This window comes from Perca fluviatilis, unplaced genomic scaffold (genome assembly GCF_010015445.1).
Source record: "Perca fluviatilis unplaced genomic scaffold, GENO_Pfluv_1.0 PFLUV_unplaced_scaf_76, whole genome shotgun sequence".
NCBI classification, from domain to species: Eukaryota; Metazoa; Chordata; class Actinopteri; order Perciformes; family Percidae; genus Perca; species Perca fluviatilis.
This window is the reverse complement of record NW_024375755.1, coordinates 258-24992: the sequence shown is the minus strand read 5'-3', so window position 1 is coordinate 24992 and position 24735 is coordinate 258. Positions and strand designations below refer to the sequence as shown.

Genomic DNA, 24735 nt, shown 5'->3' with positions numbered 1-24735 from the left:
CCGGAATAAATGTACTTAGTTACATTCCCCTGCTGACCACCACCTTTCCTACATAGGAGCAAGAGAGGACTTTGTGATGCTTTGGTCTCTTTTTTGTTTGTTTTTGCGTGTCTTTTTGTAGTCGTTACATATCTCTCTTTTGTAGTTATTGTGTAGTGTGTTTTCTGAGTCGGTGTGTGTGTGTGTGTGTGTGTGTGTGTGTGTGTGTGTGTGTCTCTTCAAGCGACATCATGCAGGTGAAGGCAAGGGGGCAGCCCTTGACACTTTGGGCCCCTGTTTCTTTGTTTTTTATTGTCAAATATTTCTTGTTGATAACTAAAGTTTTATTTTCCAATCACATATGTTTGAATAATTAATTGTCTCATCTTATTCTGGACAAAGTAGTGTAATGGGAAAATTACATTTAAGCACAATTCCTTATATTTTTATGTTTAATTCGTACTTTACTGCTCTCACAAATGCTGAAAGAGTTTATCTCATTTCCCACATGCAGATTTATATTCTAACTTTGTGAGACATGCAGTCTGGAACGTTATGTGAGCACTGTTAGCCTGAACCGATAAAGGTACAAGGTCACCCTAAAAATATCTCTAGTTTTCCCATGCCAGTTAAGATGTAACTGGGGGGTGAAAGTCGTACAGGGAGGAGGAGGTGAGATGGCTCCAAGATGTCTCTTGTATTTCTCTGATTGTCTTCATGTGTATCAGATTGCCTGTCAAAATTGTAGCGTCATAATAATCCAAGTGTGTGTGTGTTGTCACTCTGAAGATGCATAAAAGCCTGGTGTTCCTGTTCACTCATTTGAGAAACTGACTCCACACTGGGCTGCGGCCTTTTGTGAAATCATGTTGATCCTATTTGCAAATATATCTTTTTTAATAAAATACAAAAACCCAACTTGGTTTTAGTCTCAGTCTGTCTTATTTGTTTCAATTTACTAAACTCTCAAACTCTACCCCCTGCTGCAAAGGAAACTTCCACGACAGTAGTGATGTGCAAACTATTTATTACCAAAAATTAGGTTTCAGTTTCAGAGTTGTGGCAGTTGCTTTCTCTTTCTCTGAAAACACGTGGTCACTGTGAGCTCTTCCGAATAGTGGCTTTCCTCCCCAGGAAACTACCTTATTTTTGCTACTTACATAAATAGTATTTTAACATATAGCTTGACACCTTTAGAGTGGATGGAAAATAAATGTTTACACGTGTTGACTCTCTATCTTGTCCTCATTCCACTAAATCTCCATGAAAAACACGCTGTGTGTCATTGTTATCGCGGGTGAGCTTGCTAACTGACGGGACAGCCGATTTCGACCGTTCCGATTGGCTGTCGCGGGCAAAAGGGCGGGCACATCTAGCGAAGCGTATGCTGTCATAGGCTGACGCTGTTTCCGTGCGCTACACACTAGCAGAAACAGACAGCAGCTGTCAGGTTCGGTGCACACACAAAACAAACCTTTTCGGGAATAAAGTTACATCTTTGTCACATACTGTACACGTTTCTTCAAAGTAAAAGGTAAGTTTAATCACTTACTTCCTCGCGCAGTGACAACATGTTGCCCAAATTCGCTGTGTTCTCACGTTGAGATACTGTTGAGCCAAACTGAACTTCAAAATTGATTAACGTGAAGTTAGTTGAACAGACGTTGTAATTGAATGTAATGTGTCACACCGAATTGACCAGTGAAGAATACATATTTAGACGAAGTGTTACGGTTTATGCTAGAACGCTGTTATTTATGAAAATGTAGAAGAAATCCTTAAAAAAGTTAAATTTCTGGACGGATTTTGGTTAAGGAAAACTAGCAAGACTTGGTGGGTTCAGGGAAGATTTCTGCCGTGGAATATTTATAGACTGAGGCTGGATGAAGAGTGATAGCAGTCTGGGAAAACGAAACCTAACGGACTTCTCGTGCACTCACCTTTGCCAGGTTGATATATGGAAACAGTAACGTTGAGTTAGAATACAAAAGTATTGGAATCGAAATATAGTCTACTAAAAGTACACACATTAAAAGGACTCATTGTGCAGAATGGCCCATTCCAGAATACTATGTGTTATATTATTGGCTTATAATCACTGCTGCATTAATGTGTTCTCAGGTGTTGGACTTTCCTGTCCACAGTGAGTGCATCTTAACAACAAAAAAAAGAGAAGGGACACAGCCCATAATAATCACGGAGTCAGCATTTCTGATTTCCGAGTTTCTCCCACTCCGGGTGTAATGAGTGAAGAGAGTAGTGCCCTCGTGCAAAACATTATTGGCTGCGTTCGACATACTCTGCACTACATACTAAATATGTAGCCTATACTATCTTTCAACATACTTTTGTGTAAATTAACAGTAGAGTGTGTGTGTGTGTGTGTGTGTGTGTGAGTGAGAGTGAGAGTGAGAGACTGTCTTTTCTTTTTTTTCTTTGCAAAACTTTACAAACATGTTATACATTTTCTGAACAATTCGGCATCATATACAGAGATACACATTTCCATCCAGAGAACATCTCAACGTTATTTGATAAAGTATCAGTATAAGCATAAGATTAGCTATATAAATAGTTTTCTTATTATTAATAATTTGGATAGACTCAAAAAAGTTCCGCAATTCAATTCTGAAGTGAGTAAAAGCTGGTTGAGATTTAGAAAATTTCGCTTTATGGATATGAAATTTCCCTTGTAGAATTAATAAGTTGACAATTCTGTGTATTGTTTTGTTTTTGTTATAATTAAAAATAACATCTTTTGCTTCCAATTTAATTCCATGGTTCTGTTGAATATTTAAATAGTTTTCGACTGTGTGTCTTTTCGCACGTACCGAGCTGTAATTTTCAGCGTTGCTTCCTGAGAGCCTCCTTGCCGTTTGAAGACGCGTAACCATGGTAACCCCTGCCGACCTCTGCTTTAGCGGCATCACCAGATAACGCTTAAAATGACTGAGAAAGGTAGCTAAATAACTAGACCAACAGTCGCAGGTGACCAAATCACACCTTAAAATATGTAAAAAATGTAAATTAGAGCTTTCAGACAGAACCGCCTTGGTTTGTCTGTTCTACAGTCCTTCCAGAAAAATGCAGAGTTTTTTTGTGATTGTTGCGGGCAAAAATCCTTGATTATGCCGCACATTTTCTTAAAAAATGCAATGGAATATGCGGGATATTTATGCAATGAAATTGCGGGAACTTGCAAAAACTGCGGTTTGATGAAAAAGAGAACAAAAAGTTATTCCCCAACATCGCGTAATTACGTCACTTCATAACGTTGTCATTAGTGATGAGCATTCCAGCTCTTTTTCGTGAGCCGGCTCGTTTGACTCAGCTCACTGAAAAGAGCCGGCTCTTTTGGCTCACAAACGGCTCTTTAAAAAAAAAAAATAATGTTTTGACTAGCCTATGATAGGTGTGAAAAACAATTCTAATTAAATTATTAAATGAAATCATACTCACAATGTCTCACAATTTCTTTAAAAATGCATTGATTTGTTGTGAAAAAAGAATACTATTAAACATTTGCATTTAAATTACAACTTTTTAATGTATAGAAACAACATTCAAAACAAATACAATCAGAATCTGAACAACATAATAGAACCCATATTAAAGAAAAATAAATAACTGAAAGGATTAAACTGGTCCCTCTTCTTCTCTCTGTTTTGTTTTCAGAGCTGTGTGGTGGAAGTTTTCCTTGAAGCAGCAGAGTTAGTGATATTCGTGATAAAATCAAAACGAACTACTGTTTGAGAATTAAACCAAAGTTTGGTCTTTGAGTATTTATTTACATTTGCAAATGGAGAAAACACAGTTTCAAAGGTACACGCAGCACAACTGAAAATGACTTTCTAACCTAAAGTCTAAACATCCAAACATCATATAGTGAAGAAACTCTGTTAAGCCACCCCTCTAAATGTATCTTTTAGTATGGCCATAGTTGAAAAGAGGACATCATGAAAAGTCAAACCATTGTCTCACCTTGCCCTCTGCTCTCTGTTCCTAACATTAGCCTAAACAACAATTTATCTCAGGAGACAGAATCCTACGTAGTTCTCACTGTCGTAAACAGTCATCGGCCTTCTCCACTTCTGTCTAAGCAAAAGACAACAATGTGAGAAGGTTCAGGCTAGTAGAACTAAATAACTCTACTGGGCTATAGTTCACGGTTGCCAACTATTTCACTTGGAGCCTTTTGAATCTACACATGAAGAAGCTAAACTTTCGTGCTACGTAAAAGAATCAAACCAATGGTTAATATCATTAAACAAATGGTTAAAATAAAATTTGCCACCACAGTTCACCCTTTTGATTACAAAATAATCACAAAAATAAATTTTACTTTTAAAGATTCAACCCTTATTATAGAATTAATCACACTTCTTATTATTCAACCTTATGGATCTTCATGTCTATTTCTTACATGTTAAATGGAAAGGTACAAAAAAAAAAAGCATCCACGTCAAAGAATAAAACAAAATTAATCAATCTCCCACAGTATCAGAGACGGTGTCCAAACATTATTATCATATTCAGAAAGACGGAATACGTCAGAAGGCTCAATCATATTTACCATAAGAATGAAGTGAACTCTTTTTCTTGATTAGGGTAACGACATAGCAAACAAAAAAAACAAATCCTAAAACCAAACATAATCTGCTAAAATCCCTGGACCTTAATGTCACTGGTTAATGTCACATCAGACTAGTGCCTTATAATTTGTGTAAAGAATGTGTTATGTATTTAACCATTAAAATAACCTGGTGTGAAGTGTGAACATTTACTAATTTCATATCTACCCATATGGCGAAGTCAAATTTTCCATAAAGCTGATAATTAAATTATCCAATAGCATCAAATGCTTCCCTCCTTTGGTTATTTTAATATAAATCAATTGAAGCACGCTCAGTGCAATTATCAAAGCTCTCACAGAGTGAAAGTTTGAGAAGAATCTGAATAAAACTAACCCCTCCTTGTCTCTAACCTCATTAAGTGCTGTCAGAGCACAAATAAAATTCAGTTATTCTATGTGTGTGGTTTCACTGGAAATAGCTTATTTCTGTGAGCGAAGAAATAGTGAACAAAAATCATTATAACCTACATCACGCATACATTTCTTAACTAAACCAAGTCATACTTTAGTAGAAAATGTATCTATTAGATAATCTTTCAAATGTCAAATGTGGTGTCTGTGTGTCGCCAATGTGGAAAGTGAAATTACCTCAATGTAATAAAAGATCCACAAGGAACTTTTCCTGAGTTCTAAAGCACACAAACTAAATGGCCCAGGTCTTTATACTTAACTTTGTTCAATATTAACAATATTGCTGTTTAGGAATAATTTACTTTCTTTCATCAATCTATCAGTTGAGTTTGTGTGGTCATGAGGAACCACATAAGGTACAAACCCCAATTAGCCCCAATTTAGTAGCATTCGTGATACCAACCACCATTTTCTCATTGATATGGAAAGTAGTGAACGATCACCCGCCTTTCTTCCTCCAGTCACCCTAATGTGTTGGTGTATGTAAATGTTGGGAGGAATGGTTACACGTGATTTATCATACTTTTCAAAAACCATAAATGCAATAGAAAATCATATTAATCACACTACAAATGTGGAAAAACCCCCCATGTTCTTCTTGAAGGGTACCTGTTCCAGTCCTTTCTGTCCGTCTGCTCCTTGTGTGTGTGTTCAGAGCACTCTGCTCTGAAAGTGTGTGTGTTCATCTCAGAGGAATGTCAACAGTTCCTCCAAAGAATGTGCAGTGAGTGTGTGTGTGTTCAGAGAGAGAGAGGTGGTGTGTCCTCTACAATTGTGAAGTATATTCTGCTGTCACTGTCAGAGAATGTGCTGTGGTTGTCAGAGAAGAGATCAGTATCACTGCTGTCTTCTGAAAAGATTTTAAACAGCAGGCTACAATAGCAGTATGTAGCTTCTGGTTTTTCCCTCCTTGGAAAAACTTCTCGTTTTTCTCCTCTCTCAATGTGTGGCAAACAGTGAGAAAACTCCAGTTTCCCCTGTCGCTTCAGAAATGGCACGTAGGTGACTCAGCAGAGGATCTGCTCGTCACTTGTTGCAGGTTGTAGAAAAACCTGTCCTCTCCACATCTGGAACCTGTTGTAGTGATGCGTGTATCCAGGTGGCTCTCCCTGGAACCTTTCACTGCCCTGTGTCACTGGAAGGATCTCGATGGTCACCGTCTATTTGCCAATCCTTCCTCCTGAAGTTGTTATCCCCACAGAATCCCCAGGCTTGACACCTGGATTCTTACGGCCAAAAGAGCAGAAGAAAATTCTCACGTAATAACCTAACCTATCATTTCCCTTATACTGCCGTGGAAGAAATAGGTGTTTTTTATTATGGGCCTCTCCCTACCTATGTCAAAAAAAAATCTTTAGAGCAAAATTCTTTAGAGCAAATCAGAATCCACAAAACTAAAACAATTACCATTGCATCCCCTTACACTACTGTGTCAATCAGGGGTAGATGATCCTTTTGTTTACAGTTGAACTATCAATTTTGTCAATTTTGTTCTCAGCTAAGCAGATTTTCTCAATGTACAATTGTTAACTATTCTAGCACTTTGGTTATCCAAGGTCTTTTAAGCTGGAGCTACAGTGATGTCACAACAAATGTTTCAAACGTCTTTAGAAAAATTATTTAACACTATTTATTTCCCTTGCTACTTTATTAAACCCCTTATCTCTTTATTAAACCCCTTATTTATCATTGCTACTATATCCCTCCTATTTGAGACATGACAAAGCTCATGACTCAAAAGCAATATAAATAATCTGTTTAATATACTAATCCTTAACATTGTTCTAGGTTTTACAACAAATCCTGTTTATCAGTAACCAAAGTTCAATGAATAATTTCTTTAGGGGAATTTTCACCTCAGTAAAGTGTTTCAACGTCAACATCAACTAATGTAGTTTAGACAATTTGTGATATAGCAACTCAAAAACTCATTAGAGTATGATATGAAATGTACTGCTTTTAGGATTAAATCTCATTTAAACCTTCATTTATCCAATATCACCATTAAACTAAGACGAATTACCCAAAATACATTGTTTATGTCATTTTTTATCTCCAGTTTACAAACCAAAGTAACACTAATTACTATCTGCTAGTTCCAAGAATCATTACAACTTAAAGTTTTTAGCCTTCTATTTATCCAAATCGTTACCTGTTATGGGAAGCATCATATCATATAACATTCAACAAAAATGTATATCAAAATCATTTCTTTAAACCAAAATTTCACTTGTACTACTCATGTTTGGTTTTAGCTTGTGTCTTATCTTTGTGTGGTGTGTGTGTGTGTGTCTCCCCCTCTGGCTGTCCTCTCTCAAAGAAAGAAGGATTTCTCAAGGGTACATATAAACACACTGTTATTCCTTTAGTAATTAATGGCATCTTTAATTAACAACTCAATGTATTCCTCACAAAGGTGTGTCAAGGTGTACAGCTTACCATCACCCAGACTATAAAACGATATTTACTGTCTTTTCTGCTGGAACACTGAGGAAAGAAAAACGTTAGACGAAACAACAGAGAATCAAAACATTTAACATTCCCTGCAGAATGTTATTTTTAGCTGTGGGAGACATTAGGTGCTTGAGCATAGACCCACTGCATTTACTGCTCGAACTTCTTATTTATGTTACTTGAGAAAATAAGTGCACGTGTTGGAGAATCTAAACACGGAACTATAACCCCCATCCGTCAATAAAGAGTTAAAAACACGGTCGGATTTCTGTCGATTACTTCCTGTTTTAGCGTGTACTGATGTATTCTGGGGCCTGTAGTCCGAACGCAGCTTGATGACTACAGGTTGACCATTTGTCTATCAATCCACGTCACATTTGTGTGTTTTGCCCAGAGATAACGCTGTACCTGAGACAAAAAGTGGTGAAACATCAGTAGATAAAATGTCGTTTTTACCGTGTGAATATGCATCTATTTGTAGTCACACGTTCACTGAATATGTGAACACTGTGAATACAACACATACGGTTGTTGTATAGGTTTTCTATAGTCTCCTGTCGATGGAGACAAATAAACACATTATCAATAGTGTCAGTCCAGTCAGTCAATTTTACAAATAGTCACAAGGTGTCCTAGGTCTGTCTCCTCTTCTGTTGGAGACAAAGAAACATGAATGTGAGCTTTTGAGTTAGAATTTCTGAAAAACTTCTGTAGTTTATCAGTCAAGGTGACAGCCACTGGACATGTGTATATGCCAGTAGACAAAAGAGAACTCATGCTCGTCCTTTGATTTGTTAAAAAAAAAAAAACTTTCAACGTAGTCTTCATCAGGGTCAAAAGGTGACAAAAGGAATGCATGTAATATTTGTGATTCCTTAAGTTTAACTACTGGTGTCCCAATTTGTTTTACCGTAGTCAGGAGATTAACAGACTGACATGGTACGTGTTCCATTATAATTTGTAAACAAATTGCTACTTTTAGGCTGCAACAAAAATATGTCAGCCAAAGAGTGATTTTTATCAAACCCACAACTTTAAAGCCAGTGGCTTCAATTTCAAATAGACATTTTCAAATGTCTGCCTGCCAAATTTTCAGGATACTCAGATGAAAGGGAGAAAGAAACAATGAACATTTTCCTTTATTATCTAGTTCAGGATCCTAAGGATCTGAATACACACATATCATAAGAATGGTGAACTTTTCTGGGATCACCATTCTACTAATCACTTCTCTAAGGAAAAACTAGTTTACCAGAGAGCTTCTGATTGAAGAACAAAACTTCACTAAACCCAAATTATTGCTCCCGAATCAACTAAAAATCCAATTTTCTTCCCTTGTATAATTAACACCATGGTAGGCAATTTGTATACTCATCACATAAATACATTGAATAAATTGAGCTATTTTCCAAAAGTTGTTTCTATTCAATGTGCAGTATTTTTGTCTAATTTGATCTGTCTATCGTGTAGGGAGTGTTGCAGCGTGCAAAAAGCATGTCTTCATTGCAAGCATGTATATGTACGTGTGTTCATGTTACCCTCCTGAAAAGATGCAAACGTCCTCCAGTCTCTTAGTCCCACCACCAACTCCATCCCCCACCTTCTGTCAAACTGCATACTGCCGAGGGTCATTTGTGCTGTTCTTCGGATGAATCCCTCCTGGGGTAAGGACAGTCATAGGACCAATGTCCTCTCTTGCCACAGTTGAAGCATGTGTCTCTAATCACTGCCCTATCCTTGCCATTGCCTTTGCCTCCTCTGCCCCTGAAGACCCCTCTATTTGTGCCTCTGAAAGCTCCTCTGCCAGCACCTCTCCTTTCTTGGGACAGTGCTGCTACAGTTTTCGAAGAGAGTCAGCTGTGCATTGTCATTGTTCTGTTGTCTTTTCCTTTCTGCCTTTTCTTTCCTGTTAGCCATGATTTTCTCAGCATGTCTGGCATGTCTAACGATCTCCGTCAGAGCTGAATCTTGCAATCCAATGCATGTCTTCTCCACGTGAGCTCGAATGTCAGGGAGCAGCCCACCCAAAAATACGTTTTTGAAATGGGCTTCCCAAAGTTCAACCACCGCTCCGGCGGCGGTTGTGCGTGCAATGCCGCTGTGTCGGTCAAAAGTCTCAGCCAGTCGGTGCTGGAAATCCTCCACCGCCTCGTCTTTCAACTGCTTGGTGTTTGCCACACGTGACATATCAATCCTGACCAGAAAAGTGGTCTCCATCCCGGTGAAGAGTTCCTCCAGCGCGTCGTTGTAGTCATCATTTGCTCTATTATTAAGAGTTGGATGACGAATGACTGGATCGTGGGTCGGATCTCTAGGGAAAAAGTTTCTGATCTTTGCATACTCCATAGGCCCAAGATTTTGCATCAAAATGCGTCGTATTTCTTGAACAGTGGGCAGAAAAGTCTCAATGAATGCTTTGAGGGACTTGGAAAATTGCGCACCAGAGTCTTTACACGGGGGAGATGGCTTGTGGCTCTTCTATATGTCGTTTCAGTCCAGGGTCTATACAGCACACCCACTCCTCCCTGTGTAGCAACCTGAATCATTGGGAATGCATCAGCTTCATCTTCGTCTGCATCCCTCTCTGTTGTTCCTTTTCGTGGGGGCTTGGAATGCTGATAATTCAGCGCCACGGATGCACTAGGGCGGTGAATTGGGTGGAGGTTTTCGTGCCCGCTTGTTTCCGCCCGATCCGCCCGTCGGCCTTTTCCTTGCTGCGGTGGGGTTTGGGTATGGCAGTGGAACGTCGAGACCTGGATCCACGCCTTTCAAACTCGGATAGAGAGGAGAAATTGTGTCAGTGACAGTGTTCATGTCTTTTTTCTTTTTCTCCGTTTTGTTAGTATCACTCATGTTTAACAGTGTCGTCTGTTTCTGCAATTGTTTTCTCTCTCTGTTATCAGCTTCTTTCATCCACACATTAAAACATGCCTTATTATCCTCAATTTGTTCTAAAATCTCTGTTTTAATTGTTTTTTTTCCCCTTTTGCTTTCTCTCTTCCTTTTCTAAAGGGTGTTTTAACATCCTTAGCTTTACTAGACTTAGAGATCCATTTGGCGGAAAGCCAAAGCTTTTTGACCAATATAACCAACATCTCAAACAATCCGGTCCATATTTCTGACACATCTCACCCACAATGGGTCCAGATGCTTCAAAGGGCTTCGATGGTTCGTTACCCATGATGACAGAAGCTTTTATTTTTTTCAATGTGATCGTCACCACAAAGCGAGGTTATTTCTTCAGCAAACCGTCGAAAAACCGGGACAGCCCTGCAGACAAAAACGCTTAATAGTCAAGAACCTGCTTAGGGTGTCACAGACTATTTACTATTTCATGTCTTCTGCAGTCCGTCTCTAAATAGTCAAGAGCTTGTTTAAAGTGTCACAGACCATTTTGTTTTTATAAGTAGTCAAGAGCTTCTTTAAAGTGTAGCTTCTTCAAAGTGTCACAGACTATCTTATAAATAGTCAAGAGCTTCTTTAAATTGTCACCGACTATATATATTTTTTTTTAATTTATTTTTTATTTAATAGTTTCTCAGACTATTTCTGTTCAATTGTAATTGTTTTGGTCTTCAGACCCTTTTGTTAGTTATCAAACTAACTTTGTTGACAGTCCACAGCCTGTCTCTTCTGTAATCTATTGTCACACCCGTATCAAAGAAATAATCAGAAATATGTCTGTCTGTTAAAGGATGTCACTACCAGTTAAATATCTTTGTCCTATCTGACCCAAAAAATACCCAGTTACTCACTTCCCAAAAGTCAGAATTAGTTTCATTTATTCTCTTTAGTTAAGAGAATGATTTTGCCAATTATTCATTACTTAATTCGTTTAGCAACAGTTGCTTGTTTGTTCAAAACCTTGAATTTGCAATCCAATTGTAATTAATCAATTTTATCTTACCCGTGCTGCTTGAAATCTCTTCCTGTTCATTTTTGACGGAGTGGAAAACAGTCAAGAGCGCTCCGCGGTCCTAACCCTCTTCTCTCTGAAAAACCTTTTTAAAGGTCTAGAGGTATGAGGCAGGTGATTTTTGATCCCTGGATAGCCAGTCATCAGCGACCCAACGGAGTTCTTTTCTCTGTTAACTCATCCATCCTGCCGACAACGCCAAATTGTGGTGGAAGTTTTCCTTGAAGCAGCAGAGTTAGTGATATTCGTTGATAAAATCAAAACGAACTACTGTTTGAGAATTAAACCAAAGTTTGGTCTTTGAGTATTTATTTACATTTGCAAATGGAGAAAACACAGTTTCAAAGGTACACGCAGCACAACTGAAAATGACTTTCTAACCTAAAGTCTAAACATCCAAACATCATATAGTGAAGAAACTCTGTTAAGCCACCCCTCTAAATGTATCTTTTAGTATGGCCATAGTTGAAAAGAGGACATCATGAAAAGTCAAACCATTGTCTCACCTTGCCCTCTGCTCTCTGTTCCTAACATCAGCCTAAACAACAATTTATCTCAGGAGACAGAATCCTACGTAGTTCTCACTGTCGTAAACAGTCATCGGCCTTCTCCACTTCTATCTAAGCAAAAGACAACAATGTGAGAAGGTTCAGGCTAGTAGAACTAAATAACTCTACTGGGCTATAGTTCACGGTTGCCAACTATTTCACTTGGAGCCTTTTGAATCTACACATGAAGAAGCTAAATCTGCGTTATAAAAGAATCAAACCAATGGTTAATATCATTAAACAAATGGTTAAAATAAAATTTGCCACCACAGCTGTTTTTCCTCTCCTCTGTCCTCTCCTCTGTGTGTGTGTGTGTGTGTGTGTGTGTGTGTGTGTGTGTGTGTGTGTGTGTGTGTGTGTGTGTGTGTGTGTGTGTGTGTGTGTGTGTGTGTGTGTGTGTGTGTGTGTGTGTGTGTTGCTGTATAATTGGTTGACACCTTGTGAAACTAATGTGTGCCTGTATAATTATTTTTTTGTTCTTTGAATTAGTCAATTATTTGAAATAAAATAAAATTCACTCATTATTTCATTATTACATAATGATTTAATTTCTATAGGCTATATTTTTAAAAATAGAGTCGGCTCTTCGGGTATATGCGAGCCAGCTCCTGTCGTTCACCTACAAGAGCCGGCTCTTGGAGCTGACTCATTCGCGAACGACCCATCACTAGTTCCCATGGCAACAGGGAAAAATGGCTGCTGTTGTGTGAAGTAAACGCAACATTTTTCAACTTTCTGTTAAGATATATGTGACTTTTTTGCAACGAAAATGCGGGGATTATGAAATCATGCAAGCCCCGCATATTTTGTGCGGAAATCGGCAATTTATCTGGCAAAAGTGCGCCGTATTTGAAAAAATGCGGCCCCCGCATAAATATGTGGACTTTGGCTGATTATGCGTTGAATTATGCGATCGCATAATCACGTTTTTCTGGAGGGACTGGTTATAAACATGGACAGTATATAGCTATAGTGTCTATGCTAGGCTAGGCTAAACTGGACCAACAGATCCCGTTGCTCTGGACGGAGACCAGTGAAGGTCTTGGAGAAGTAACAAAAGAGGACGTTGAAGGCTGACTATCATCTAGAGATGCACCGATTACAACTTTCTAGGCCGATTCCGATTTTCTTTGAGTTAGGCCAGCCGATACAGGTTTGAGCCCATTCCAATTTCATTTTTTCTAACCACTTTACAGCACACGCAAATATTTATTTTCTACAGAAGAGGATTAGGGCCACTGGTGAAAAATATATTTGAGTTCTGACTTAATTTTGACTTTATTCTCAGAATTCTGACTTGAATCTCAGAATTCTGACTTTATTCTCAGGCCCGGTGTGATGTGTGCGAGAGGAGGAGACTCCGCGCATGACACCTGTTGCATTTTGTAACTGTAGCCTAACTTGTGTAACTTTTTGTATACATTTGTTACTTTGGCTTAAATATATATACTATTTCTGATTATGGCATAGCTTTCTCCCCACCCAGTTAGGCTAATAAATTAGGCTAATGATAAAAAAACAAACAAAAAATACACAAATGCTTGATCAAGGGCCCGGCTCGGCCCGAGGATAATGGCGGAAAATAACGGGCCGGGCTCGGGCAGAGAATCTAAACTCTAACTATAGGGCACTTAACATCTACAACAGGTCTACAAAATGATTTTTACAAGAAATTCTTCCTAGGAAAACCAAAACCCAAAGTATAGAATGAAATATCACACTGACTCACTTATGCTACCGTTTTAATGTTTCCAGATGTTTGATATCAGGACGATGAGCTGACAGAACTGACAAGTTGAAAGTCGTCAAATTAGAACGGACCCGCTGCGATGACGTCTTTGGTGGAGCTGTTGGTTTAATAGTCGACTTCGAATACATTGCGCGTCTGCCCTATTTCTGGCGGGCCGCCACTACAAAATCAACATAGAGGAAACACTGTTAGACTACGGCGAAAGCTCTGCGTGGAGCCTCCCGCGGGACCGTAAATCAGACTCAAGGCCTCATTCACGCAGCCGGCACAAACGCAGGTCTTTCCATCCATTTTGAATTGGGGGGACGGGGAAGTGCGTTTTAGGCTGCACCAGCGCCCGGTGTGGCCAGACAGATTGGATAACATGGGCGCCGAAATGAAAATGTAATGTTTACGCGACGCTTACGCGCCCGGTGTGTTTTCACTGTTAGGCTCTAGTTTTTTTGCTTGATCAAACCTAAAAGACTGAGCTCTGAATCCTGCTCTTGTTCCCCAGAAGATGGCGCAGTGGTGCCAGCTCCAGATGTTGGACTGCAAGTACCTGGAGCAGGTGGACCAGCTGTACGACGACTCGTTCCCCATGGACATCCGCCAGTACCTGAGCAAGTGGATCGAGAGCATCGACTGGTAAGGAGGCGCACGCCGAGTGACAGGCGGCGTTTGAAGAAGTATTCAGAATCCTTTACTTCAGTGAAAGTACTAATACCACACAATAAAATCAATCTGTTACAAGTAATAGTGCTGCATTGAAAACTTACGTAAAAGTATGTAAGTATCATCAGGAAAATGTACTCTTGCCAAAATGCAACCTAGGGTCTTTTTGTGAACGTACCTGAGTCAAACTTTAGTTTAAAAGCATATAGAGGATAGAAACGCCACTTTTAAGATTGACCGTATTTTCGTGTTTTGGTCAAATGGCCTTTTGAAGGGGAGTGCTAGGGGCACTTTTATGCTACCCTCAAAATAGCTATTTTTAAAACACTAAGAAGGTTCGACACAACATGAGACTTTGCTCGAGGTATCACCGGGGGCTCTACACCTTAACGAAAGTGTTGACAACATTGTTTGTGTACCCAGAGTTTAAAAGTGGCGATTCCGTCCTAAATATGCTTTTAAACGAAAGTTTGACTGGGGTACGTTAACAAAAAGACCCTAGGTTGCATTTTGGCAAGACTTACTCTTTAAAGTAATAAAAGAATAAGTACTCAATGCAGAAAAACCCTCCCATTTTAGGAAACTGGAAACGATCCAAATAGGGATATCGGAGCGGTTTCTGGACTGCTGCGAAAAAGCACATGCATATGACATGCTGCTTTTTGGATGCTTTTATATAGGCCTTAGTGGTCCCCTAATACTGTATCTGAAGTCTCTTTTTATATAGGCCTTAGTGGTCCCCTAATACTGTATCTGAAGTCTCTTTTATATAGGCCTTAGTGGTCCCCTAATACTGTATCTGAAGTCTCTTTTATATAGACCTTAGTGGTCCCTTAATACTGTATCTGAAGTCTCTTTTATATAGACCTCAGTGGTCCCTTAATACTGTATCTGAAGTCTCTTTTATATAGACCTTAGTGGTCCCTTAATACTGTATCTGAAGTCTCTTTTATATAGGCCTTAGTGGTCCCCTAATACTGTATCTGAAGTCTCTTTTATATAGACCTTAGTGGTCTCCTAATACTGTATCTGAAGTCTCTTTTATATAGGCCTTAGTGGTCCCTTAATACTGTATCTGAAGTCTCTTTTATATAGGCCTTAGTGGTCCCCTAATACTGTATCTGAAGTCTCTTTTATATAGACCTTAGTGGTCCCCTAATACTGTATCTGAAGTCTCTTTTATATAGACCTTAGTGGTCCCCTAATACTGTATCTGAAGTCTCTTTTATATAGGCCTTAGTGGTCCCCTAATACTGTATCTGAAGTCTCTTTCCTGAAATTCAGCCTTGGTGCAGAATTACAGACACTAGAGCCAGTCCCACAATGAGCTTTCCTCAGGATGTGCCATTTCTGTGTCTGTAGCTTTAAATGCTATTGAGGAGGAGAGGGGGCAAGGTGGAAGGTGTGGGTGTGGCCTTGACCAACTGCCACTCTGCTTGTTTGCAAGCCATGATACATCTCTCTCTTTCTCATGGATGGGCCAAAGCAGAGAAAGGGGAGGTAACCTTGCTCCTTATGACCTCATAAGGAGAAGATTCCAGATCGGCCCATCTGAGCTTTAATTTTCTCAAAGGCAGAGCAGCATACCCAGGGCTCGGTTTACACCTATCACCATTTCTAGCCACTGGGGGACCATAGGCAGGCTGGGGGAATGCATATTAATGTTAAAAAACCTCCATAAAGGGACATTTTCATGCCATGGGACCCTTTAGACAGATTTGTTTTTGTTTAATTTTGCCAAATGATTGTAAAGGTTGCTCAACGTATATAGTCAGTGGTGGAATGTAACTAAGGGCGTTTTCACACATGAAAGTCCGTACCAAGGTTCATGTTTTTGTTACATTGTATACATTTGATCCGGTAAGTTTTGGTTTCACACTGCAGTTTTGAAAACGCACTACAGATCTATACGTGACAAAACTACGTCCTGCCGTCATCACATACGTGAGCTGCGTCTCCAGATACTTACAACTGATTGGTTTGTTGACGGCTTCCCCGTCCTCTCGTATCCTCTCTCTGGGTCCGAGTTTAGGCTATTCAACTGACCGCTGCTCTCCCCTACTGCCGCGGCTCTTTTTGTTTTGTTGTGATGTAGAGAAGCAAGACACGGGAACTTTCTTTCTGGAGCATTTATTCAGAGACAAACGGAAACCTACACTGTACATTTACTACCACTTAACAAATAAACTGCTGATGTATTCTCTGCTCTGATAGCCGACAGCTGTCTGCTCTGAGCGCATTTACCGTCCAAATGGTGAGGTAGTTGTACTTTACTTGAGTCTTTTCTTTTCATGCCACTTTACTTCTACTTTTCAGAGAGAAATATTGTACTTTTTACTCCACTACATTCATCTGTTACAGCTTTAGTTACTTTACACGTTAAGATTCCTGTGCACAAAACACATGTAGTTTATAAAATCTGATGTTTGATTCTAAAGTAAACTAGCCGACAATATAACGGCCTACAAGTCCAGCTGAGATCATTAGACCGTTTTTAGACTTTTTAAACAAGAAAAAGCTCTGGAGGTCGCTAGTGCTAAACCCACCAGACTCCATTTAAAAAACAATACTTTTAGCGTGTATAGAGCCAACATATTGTCACATGGAAATCGGTAAACTATGTGTTTATTTCAACCAAAACTAGAGTTGTGATGGTTGGAAAAGTGGAAAGACGACCCAAACCGGCTTTTCGTCGTTTTATTTTGTTTCTGTCGACTTTGAATCAAGTGTATTTTACGATGCTAAAATGTCTGTTTGTTTACATGGAGGTGGGAGGTGGGTTTAGCGGGTGTATTTATGTTTAAAAAATAATGTTGTCCGACTCTTTGAATATTAATCTAAGCCTGTCGGTGGCAAAAACTAGCACAATTTTGTAAATTTTGTAATTTAAAACCTTTTTAAGTAGTAGTCCTGTGTTTTTTGTGTCCTCAGGGACACGGTGGCAATCCAGGACTCTCTTGCCACCATTCGCTTCCACGACCTCCTGGCTCAGCTGGACGACCAACACAGCCGATTCGCCCTGGAGAACAACTTCCTGCTGCAGCACAACATTCGCAAGATCAAGAGGAACCTGCAGGCAAGGGCATAACTTTGGGTTCAACATTGGGCCAAAAAAACCCAAAAAATGTCAAATTAAATTGTCCACAATGCTATTTTCCAATTATCTGTAGCCTAGCTGTCACGGGACCCGCTTGAGTGCGGATTTCATCGCTTTGTCACTTTGCCTAAGATTGAGTGACAAGTGTACTCGCCCTGTTGTTTACTTGGTTGCCATGACTTTGCGAGTGATGACGTCCTGTCACTGTTCCAGTTGCTCACCCTAAAGGGGACAGAGTCACTTTATGACTTCTCATAAACAGCTGAACGAGCGTCTGTGCGATCTGTCACTACAAAATCAACCTAGAGGAAATGCTGAGTTGTCCGTTCCACTCTAAATGTGTCCGCAGGATCGCTTCCAGGAAGATCCAGTCCACATGGCCATGATCATCTCCAGGAACCTGAAGGAGGAGCAGAAGATCCTGGAATGTGCGAAGAGCACTGAGGTAAAACCTCTTTTTACAGAACTCTGTCTTCTTAAGCCCAGTTTAGACCAAAGATTCGCTGTCTGAATCGGCTCCGTCTCAGCTCGACTCGAGACCGCTGATGGTGTCACTGTGACTCAGCCGGTCGAGTGGCCAGAGGCTGGTTTTAGAACGTAAAGCCGCCTACACATGATAGGCGGCAAAACCGCTTTGCGCTGGCCATTTTGATTTCCTATGGGAAATTATTACATAATGGTCTTGTCGCAATCTATTTTCTTTTTTACATAATCGCCAATTCTTTGTTTAAACCCCAATTAATTATCTGGGTCACATATATTTCAATTCAATTTTATTTATAGTATCAAATCATGACAAGAGTTATCTCAAGACACTTTACAGATAGAGTAGGTCTAGACCACACTCTATAATTTACAAAGACCCAATAATTCCCCCAAGAGCAAGCAGTTAGTGGCGAGGAAAAACTTCCTTTTAGGGAGAAACCTGGGACAGACCCAGGCTCTTGGAAGGCGGTGTCTGACGATGCCGGTTGGGGGTGTGATGAACAGTGGCAATGACAGTCACAATAAAGATAATGGAACTATGACTAGAAATAATAGTTGTAGTAGTTCATGGTGTAGCAGGGCACAGGGCGTAGTAGGGAGGGAATCACCAGATGCCCCACAATACGGTATTATCACGATACATTGACGATACGATATTATTGCGATTTTAAACATATTGCAATATTCTGCGATATATTGCAATTTATTACGTTTTTTTCTCCAATTGTATTGCTCCAAAATAGGAGTGGACTGAAAAAGCAATGGGTTTTATTATTCTAGTAGCAAAAAGTCAAGTTCTCATAATCACCCATATATTAAAAGATCGATACTTGGCGCCCGTGTATCAGTATAGTATTGCCATGGAAAATATCGCGATACTATGCTGTATCGATTTTTTTCTCTCACCCCTACTACATAGTGATATAGCCAATATGCGTTCGCAAGAAGTTTGAACTCGTCTCGTCGCCAATCTTTGGTCTGAACTGGCTTCATTTTATAATATCGAGTGAGATAATCACAGCCACTTTTAATCGGCACGCAGCAGGTCAGCAGAACACACAACAATGTGAAATCCCTCCACGGACAAGAATGCAACGCAACGTATATGAAGAATAAATAATGGAGCAGCTCTTTCAGGGAAATTCTCGAACTGTAAACATCAAGTAAGTTGTAAAATAACGTTTTACCTTGGTGTCTGCAGCAGGAGGGCGAGGGGATGGTGTCGGCCATGGTGGTGGAGAAACAGAAGCTGGACAACAAAGTGAAGGAGATAAAAGACCGAGTCCAGGTGAGACAACATGGAATAATAAATGATGCAACAGGAGTCCGTTCATTCTTTTCAACAGGGTAACTATTTTGTCCACGTTTTTGTGTCTAAGTGACTGATGGGAACAAGACTCTTTGACATTGGTCCAGTATTAGGCAGACAGCGGCAAAACAAGCTGCAATGTTACATTAATGGGAAGTTGCGCACCTTCAATTTCCGTCCACTAAAAGTGCTGTTTTTGCCCCCTGACAGGCATTTGCCGTGTGTAATTACATTGCAGCCCGGTTCACGGCTGCCGGTTGCAGCATTCTCGCTCCATACTGGACCAATTTCAAAGATTGTTGTTCATATCGGTCACCTAGGGCGCTTTCACACCTGCCCCGTTTAGTTCGGTTGAATCGAACTAGAGTTTGTTTGCCCCTGCTGGTGCGGTTCGTTTGGGCAGGTGAGAACGCGGCAGTCGAACTTTGATGCGCACCAAAAGCGGACCAAACAAGCGTACCGAGACCTGCTTGAAGAGGTGGTGTCCGTACGCTTTCAATCCAACTCTGGAGCGGTTCGTTTGTGGTGAGAACGCACCAACTATGGTACATACTCTGTGAGTCTGAGCTAATGTCTCCTGTAGTCAGGTGTGTTTGGCAATGCAGCAGAGCAGCAAACTGTAGCAGCTTGCAGTGTTTCTGTCACAGAAATAGACTGCAGTCAAGCTCGCCGTCCATCACTCGCATCTCCGTGGTCAAACCAGCAGACGGCGGCAGAGCGGAGCGAAGTCTCGGTGACCAGAGCAGACGTTGTAACGTCTAACCTAGAGACGTATTAACCTCTTAATGAAATGAGCTGGTTTGACTGTGGAGATGCAAGAAATATGCACTATTCCAGAATACAGGACCTTCTTCATGTATTTACTTTCTTGCAGACACATCCGACCAATAAGAGGAGTGGACGTTCGTGCGTGATTTGTAATGACGCATTTTGGTACGCTTGGATTTTTCCAGGTGTGAAACCAAACCGAACCGAACCGAGGGCAAATCGCTCCAAGTTTACAAACTCACCAACTGATTCGGACCAAAGCAAACAAAGAAAACTCCCTTAAACGCCAATGGATGGGAAAATAGGGTCCAGGTTAAAAAAATACCCAAATTACCCTTTAACAGGGCTTTTCTTATTCTTCATTAACTGCTAAAATTACAAATCGTTTTCTTCTTTTTTAGGTAGCGGATCAAAACATTAAGACCCTAGAAGATGTACAGGACGAGTACGACTTTAAAGTCAACACCCTGAAGAACAGAGGTGAGAAAAGTCTCGTCGTTAGATCGACGAGAAGTCCCAAATTGGGGGAAAAATCATATCAAGTGTGTACATGGGGGAAACACTGTTCATTCGTATTATTCCGTGTTTGTTTTAGTTTGTGCAGCCAAACTCAGATTTTTGATTCATGTTTCTGTAGAGAATGAAATGAACAGCATGACGCCAAAGGAGCTGGAGAAAGAGAAGATGACGGTTGGGAGGATGTGCTTTGAACTGAAAGCCAAACGACAGGTGAGCAGACAGAGACGTGTCATTGCCCTGAAAATGGAATCCAGGACTTTGGAAAGACACCTGGGGAAAAAAACACATGGAAAAAGGAGAAAAAAAATCTAAATGAGATTGAGTTTTGCAGATGTTTTGTGTCCATTTTGAATGCAGAAGGTAGAAATCGGTTCAGGACCTACCCCATCTGAGTTTCAATTTTTTTTCAGTGTTAATATAATCATCCAATAAATGTCACTCCACAGGGCGCCTTTAACTTTAACAGAAGATAGCAAGATACTTTTTGAGTTCTCAAGATGGTTAATGGGATGGAAAACAAACATTGGATTATAAAAATTATCTATTTGGTCAATTTACTCAGATGGTATTCTAAATGTTTTTCCTCTCCTCCTGGCCTCCTCTGATATTGAAACGAACAAACTGAATTTATAAGTAATGGATAAATAATAAACATGTTATTTATGTGCTTTCCACGGGCATTGTGTATATTTTGATACCTGTTTTTGGATATTTTAAACATGATGATTCAAGTGTTTTTTTGTCACATGTAAAGTGGAGCAGTCATTGGCAATGAAACTCTTTGCTCTCAGGCGTCCTCCAACGATGCTACTACAAAAAATACATAAAAAGAAAAAACAAATCAGTAAAAATGAGATTCTAAAAAAGTGAAACGACCGGTATCTGCCGGACCGAATAGGAACGCAACAGAAATATCGCTGCATGTGATGCTAGTTAACATAACGTTACACTTGACGGCAGGTAACATTAACGTTACCAGTAGCTAGTAACGTTGGCTTTCAGCATTTCAACCGTGTATGCTGACAGCTAAACAGTGTAAAGTGTGACTGTATTTCACTGTAGAGGATTTCCAACGCCGGGACGTACAACAGTCTGCAGCTAAAGACACAAACTAGCTGCACTATATGGCCACTGCCTGCCGTTGTCGGAAAAACAACACAGACGGGACAATGGTGCGTTAACTTGAAGTTAAATATACATTTCCCGTTTAGTGGTTGTTTTTGTTGTATACCAGCACCAGCACCGTTTTAGCAACGGTAACAGAAAAATTCCCAAAGATACCCAACCCTAGTGAACACATGTTTAAGGGCTTCTTTTGTAGACAGGCTGTTTGAAAGAAGTGGTTTTGGAAAACTCAAACAGTTTATCATTCAAGGTATTTATTCTTTTTTTCCCAGGACGTGGTGACCCAGCTGACCGACCTCCTGAATGTCGCTCAGGCTTTACTGTCAGACCTGATCTCCGAAGAGCTGCCGGAATGGAAGCAGCGGCAGCAGATCGCCTGTATCGGAGGCCCGCCCAACGCCTGCGTGGACCAGCTTCAGAACTGGTGAGGCTTCCTGCCCCTATTATGCTTTTTTTCAGTATAATTTTTGTACTGTTGGTGTCTCTTTCTTCTATCTTTTAGATAACACGCGCCAATAATTTCTGTAGCCTACTCCGAAACAACATCTCCCGGAACTCCTTTCCGTTGACTCATGTTACACTCCTCACACTGCTGCCTTCAGACAAGAAATCACCTCGGGAGATCGATAATGTTGTCAGACACTTTTAAAGAGCCCCTATTATTATGCTCCTTTTTCAGCGTCCTATTTGTACTCTTGGGGTCTTCTAGAATTTGCTTTGATGTTCAAAAAACATATTCTCATACTGCCCATTGTTGCAGCTCCTCTGCCTGAAACTCTGTCTGAGCTCTTGGCTCCGCCGTATGGGACTCTCATACGGCCTTATAATACAGTGACAAGTCTGATCACCGGTTCCATGATTGTCCACTGCAGCATGACGTCGGGTTGCTTTTCTCCAAAAGTTTAATCCAGTGTTTCCTTTAGGATTTTTTTTAGCAGTGGGGGCAGGTACAACAAAGAAATTTTGCCACTACAAAATCAACATAGAGGAAACACTATAGTCTGTCGTTTCGCCCCAGGCCGCTGCTTTTTTTCCCCGGCCCCAAATGCTTCCAAATGTTGTTGTACAGTTAATAATTTCGGAAAATAATTGTCTCAGATAGATAGATAGATAGATAGATAGATAGATAGATATTCTTTTTATTTATTTTTTATTATTTAAGTTTTTAATGAATCCCAGGATGTACATCTTTTGGTTATGTCACTGTTATGTGACCCAGATAATGTACACACACAAGTACAAAGCCTATGAAGTAAACCGTGCATCTTTATTATCATAAAACATTGTGTTAAAATTGACAATAGAACATCTATCCTCATCAATCAAACAGAAATCATTAATCATTAACAAGAAAAACTGATTGAATAATTGCGGTTAAACAAAGAAAGCGCAACTATAAAAAAAACAAAAAAATTGCGATTAGACAATTATGTAATAATTAAAAATAATAATAGTGAACGCAGCCTTAGGCTATGTTCTCACTTGCCGTGTTTTTTGAAGCGGCCAGCATCTGTTTTATGATCCTATGGAGTAAACTGTGTTTTTTAAAAATAGGCCTGAGCACTTTTTTTAAATGCCAGCGCCGAGGTTTTTTTATGCAGATCAAAGCGTAATTTTGAAGTTCATTTCAATTAAATTTTATTTTTAGTATCAAATCATAACAAGAGTTATCTCAATACACTTTACAGATAGAGTAGGTCTAGACCACACTATATCATTTTAATAAATATAAAAGAACAAGCATTTAGTGGCGAGGAAACCTCGGACAGACCCAGGCTCTTTGTGGGCGGCATCTGTCACTGATACAGATATACAGATATAGAAAAATGTGATTCATAATTCTAGCAGTTGGAATGATGAACAGTGGCGGTTATATTAACAATAAAGATAGTGGAACTATGACTAGAAATAAAAGTTGTAGCAGTTCAGGGCGCAGCGGGGCGTAACAGGGCGTTGTGGGGCATAGTAGTGCATAGCGTGGCTTAGTAGGGCACAGCAAAGCGTCAAGCAGGACCACAGCGGCAACCAGGATTTAGGTGCCAACTCAAGAGAAAACATAAGGACTCCGGGGAATAAGCTCCTTGTTGAAAAAAGTTCAACTTTTCTAAAAATAGAAAACGCCCCACATGAAGCTTTTTTGAGAGCCAAAACGCTGCCTGCTTCTTCTTCTTCTATTTTATTTTTTTTTCTTGTCAAAAAAGACAGCGAGTGTGATCATTGCCTTAAAGGCCTCCTTCCCTCACCCATCTCCTTTCTCATCCTACTTGCATTCTTCCCCATTGACTTCTTCTTCATTCCTCGTCGTCCTCCTGCAGGTTCACGGCCGTAGCAGAGAGTCTCCAGCAGGTCCGTCAGCACCTGAAGAAGCTGCAGGAGTTGGAGCAGAAGTTCACCTACGACAACGACCCCATCACGCAGAAAAAAGCTTACCTGGAGGCCCGAGCCCTGGACCTCCTCAAGAACCTCCTCTCCAAGTGAGGACCCTCCAAAAACACAAGTCACTTTTCATAATATTTTGTACATTTTCACATTAACAAACAAAGAACCAGACAGCTCAGAGTGATAATTTACATTGTACATGTTAAATCAATACACATTAGGATCATATCATATACTGTATGCTATTATTTGCATTATGGTAATGTCAAAGGAAAAAGTAAAACAATCTAGGGCTTATTTGTGAAGGCAAGGTGCGGAAGCCCTTTCTGCAATAGATCAACAAGATCACTAGGAAGGTAATCGAGAAGGGGTTGCCATATATTATTAAAAATTCATTCTTGTTACCCTTTGAAATAGCGCTGAGATGTTCCATCGGAAAAACTTAAAATGTTTCTCTGTACCATTGTGTAACTGAAGGAGGCTTCTCCTGAATCCACTGGGACAGAATACATTGCCTCGCTAAAAGAAGAAGTTTTTACAATAAAGTCAAATGCCCAGTAGATAAAGAAAAACTGAGCTTCTATGAAGACAAAAGTTGATACAGATAAGGAATGATTGGGGACACTCTAGGCTAATGTTACATCTGGCAAAGCATTATGTTTCCAACTCAAATATCCAAATGTATGTTTTAGGCTAACTATATGTCT

At 40.0% G+C, this 24735-nt stretch overlaps 1 protein-coding gene across 1 annotated transcript; it reads left to right on the top strand.

The window, feature by feature from the left end:
- Positions 1-1387: 1387 nt before the first annotated feature.
- LOC120555317 (signal transducer and activator of transcription 1-alpha/beta-like) lies at positions 1388-24123 on the top strand (the record flags this gene model as incomplete). Its single annotated transcript, XM_039793981.1, is given in 9 exon segments — positions 1388-1513; positions 14191-14318; positions 17277-17421; positions 17792-17887; positions 19130-19216; positions 20407-20485; positions 20643-20734; positions 21922-22073; positions 23965-24123. Coding segments are annotated over 8 exon segments (938 nt in total), but the record flags the coding sequence as incomplete, so codon positions are not given.
- Between the last annotated feature and the right edge of the window lie 612 nt (positions 24124-24735).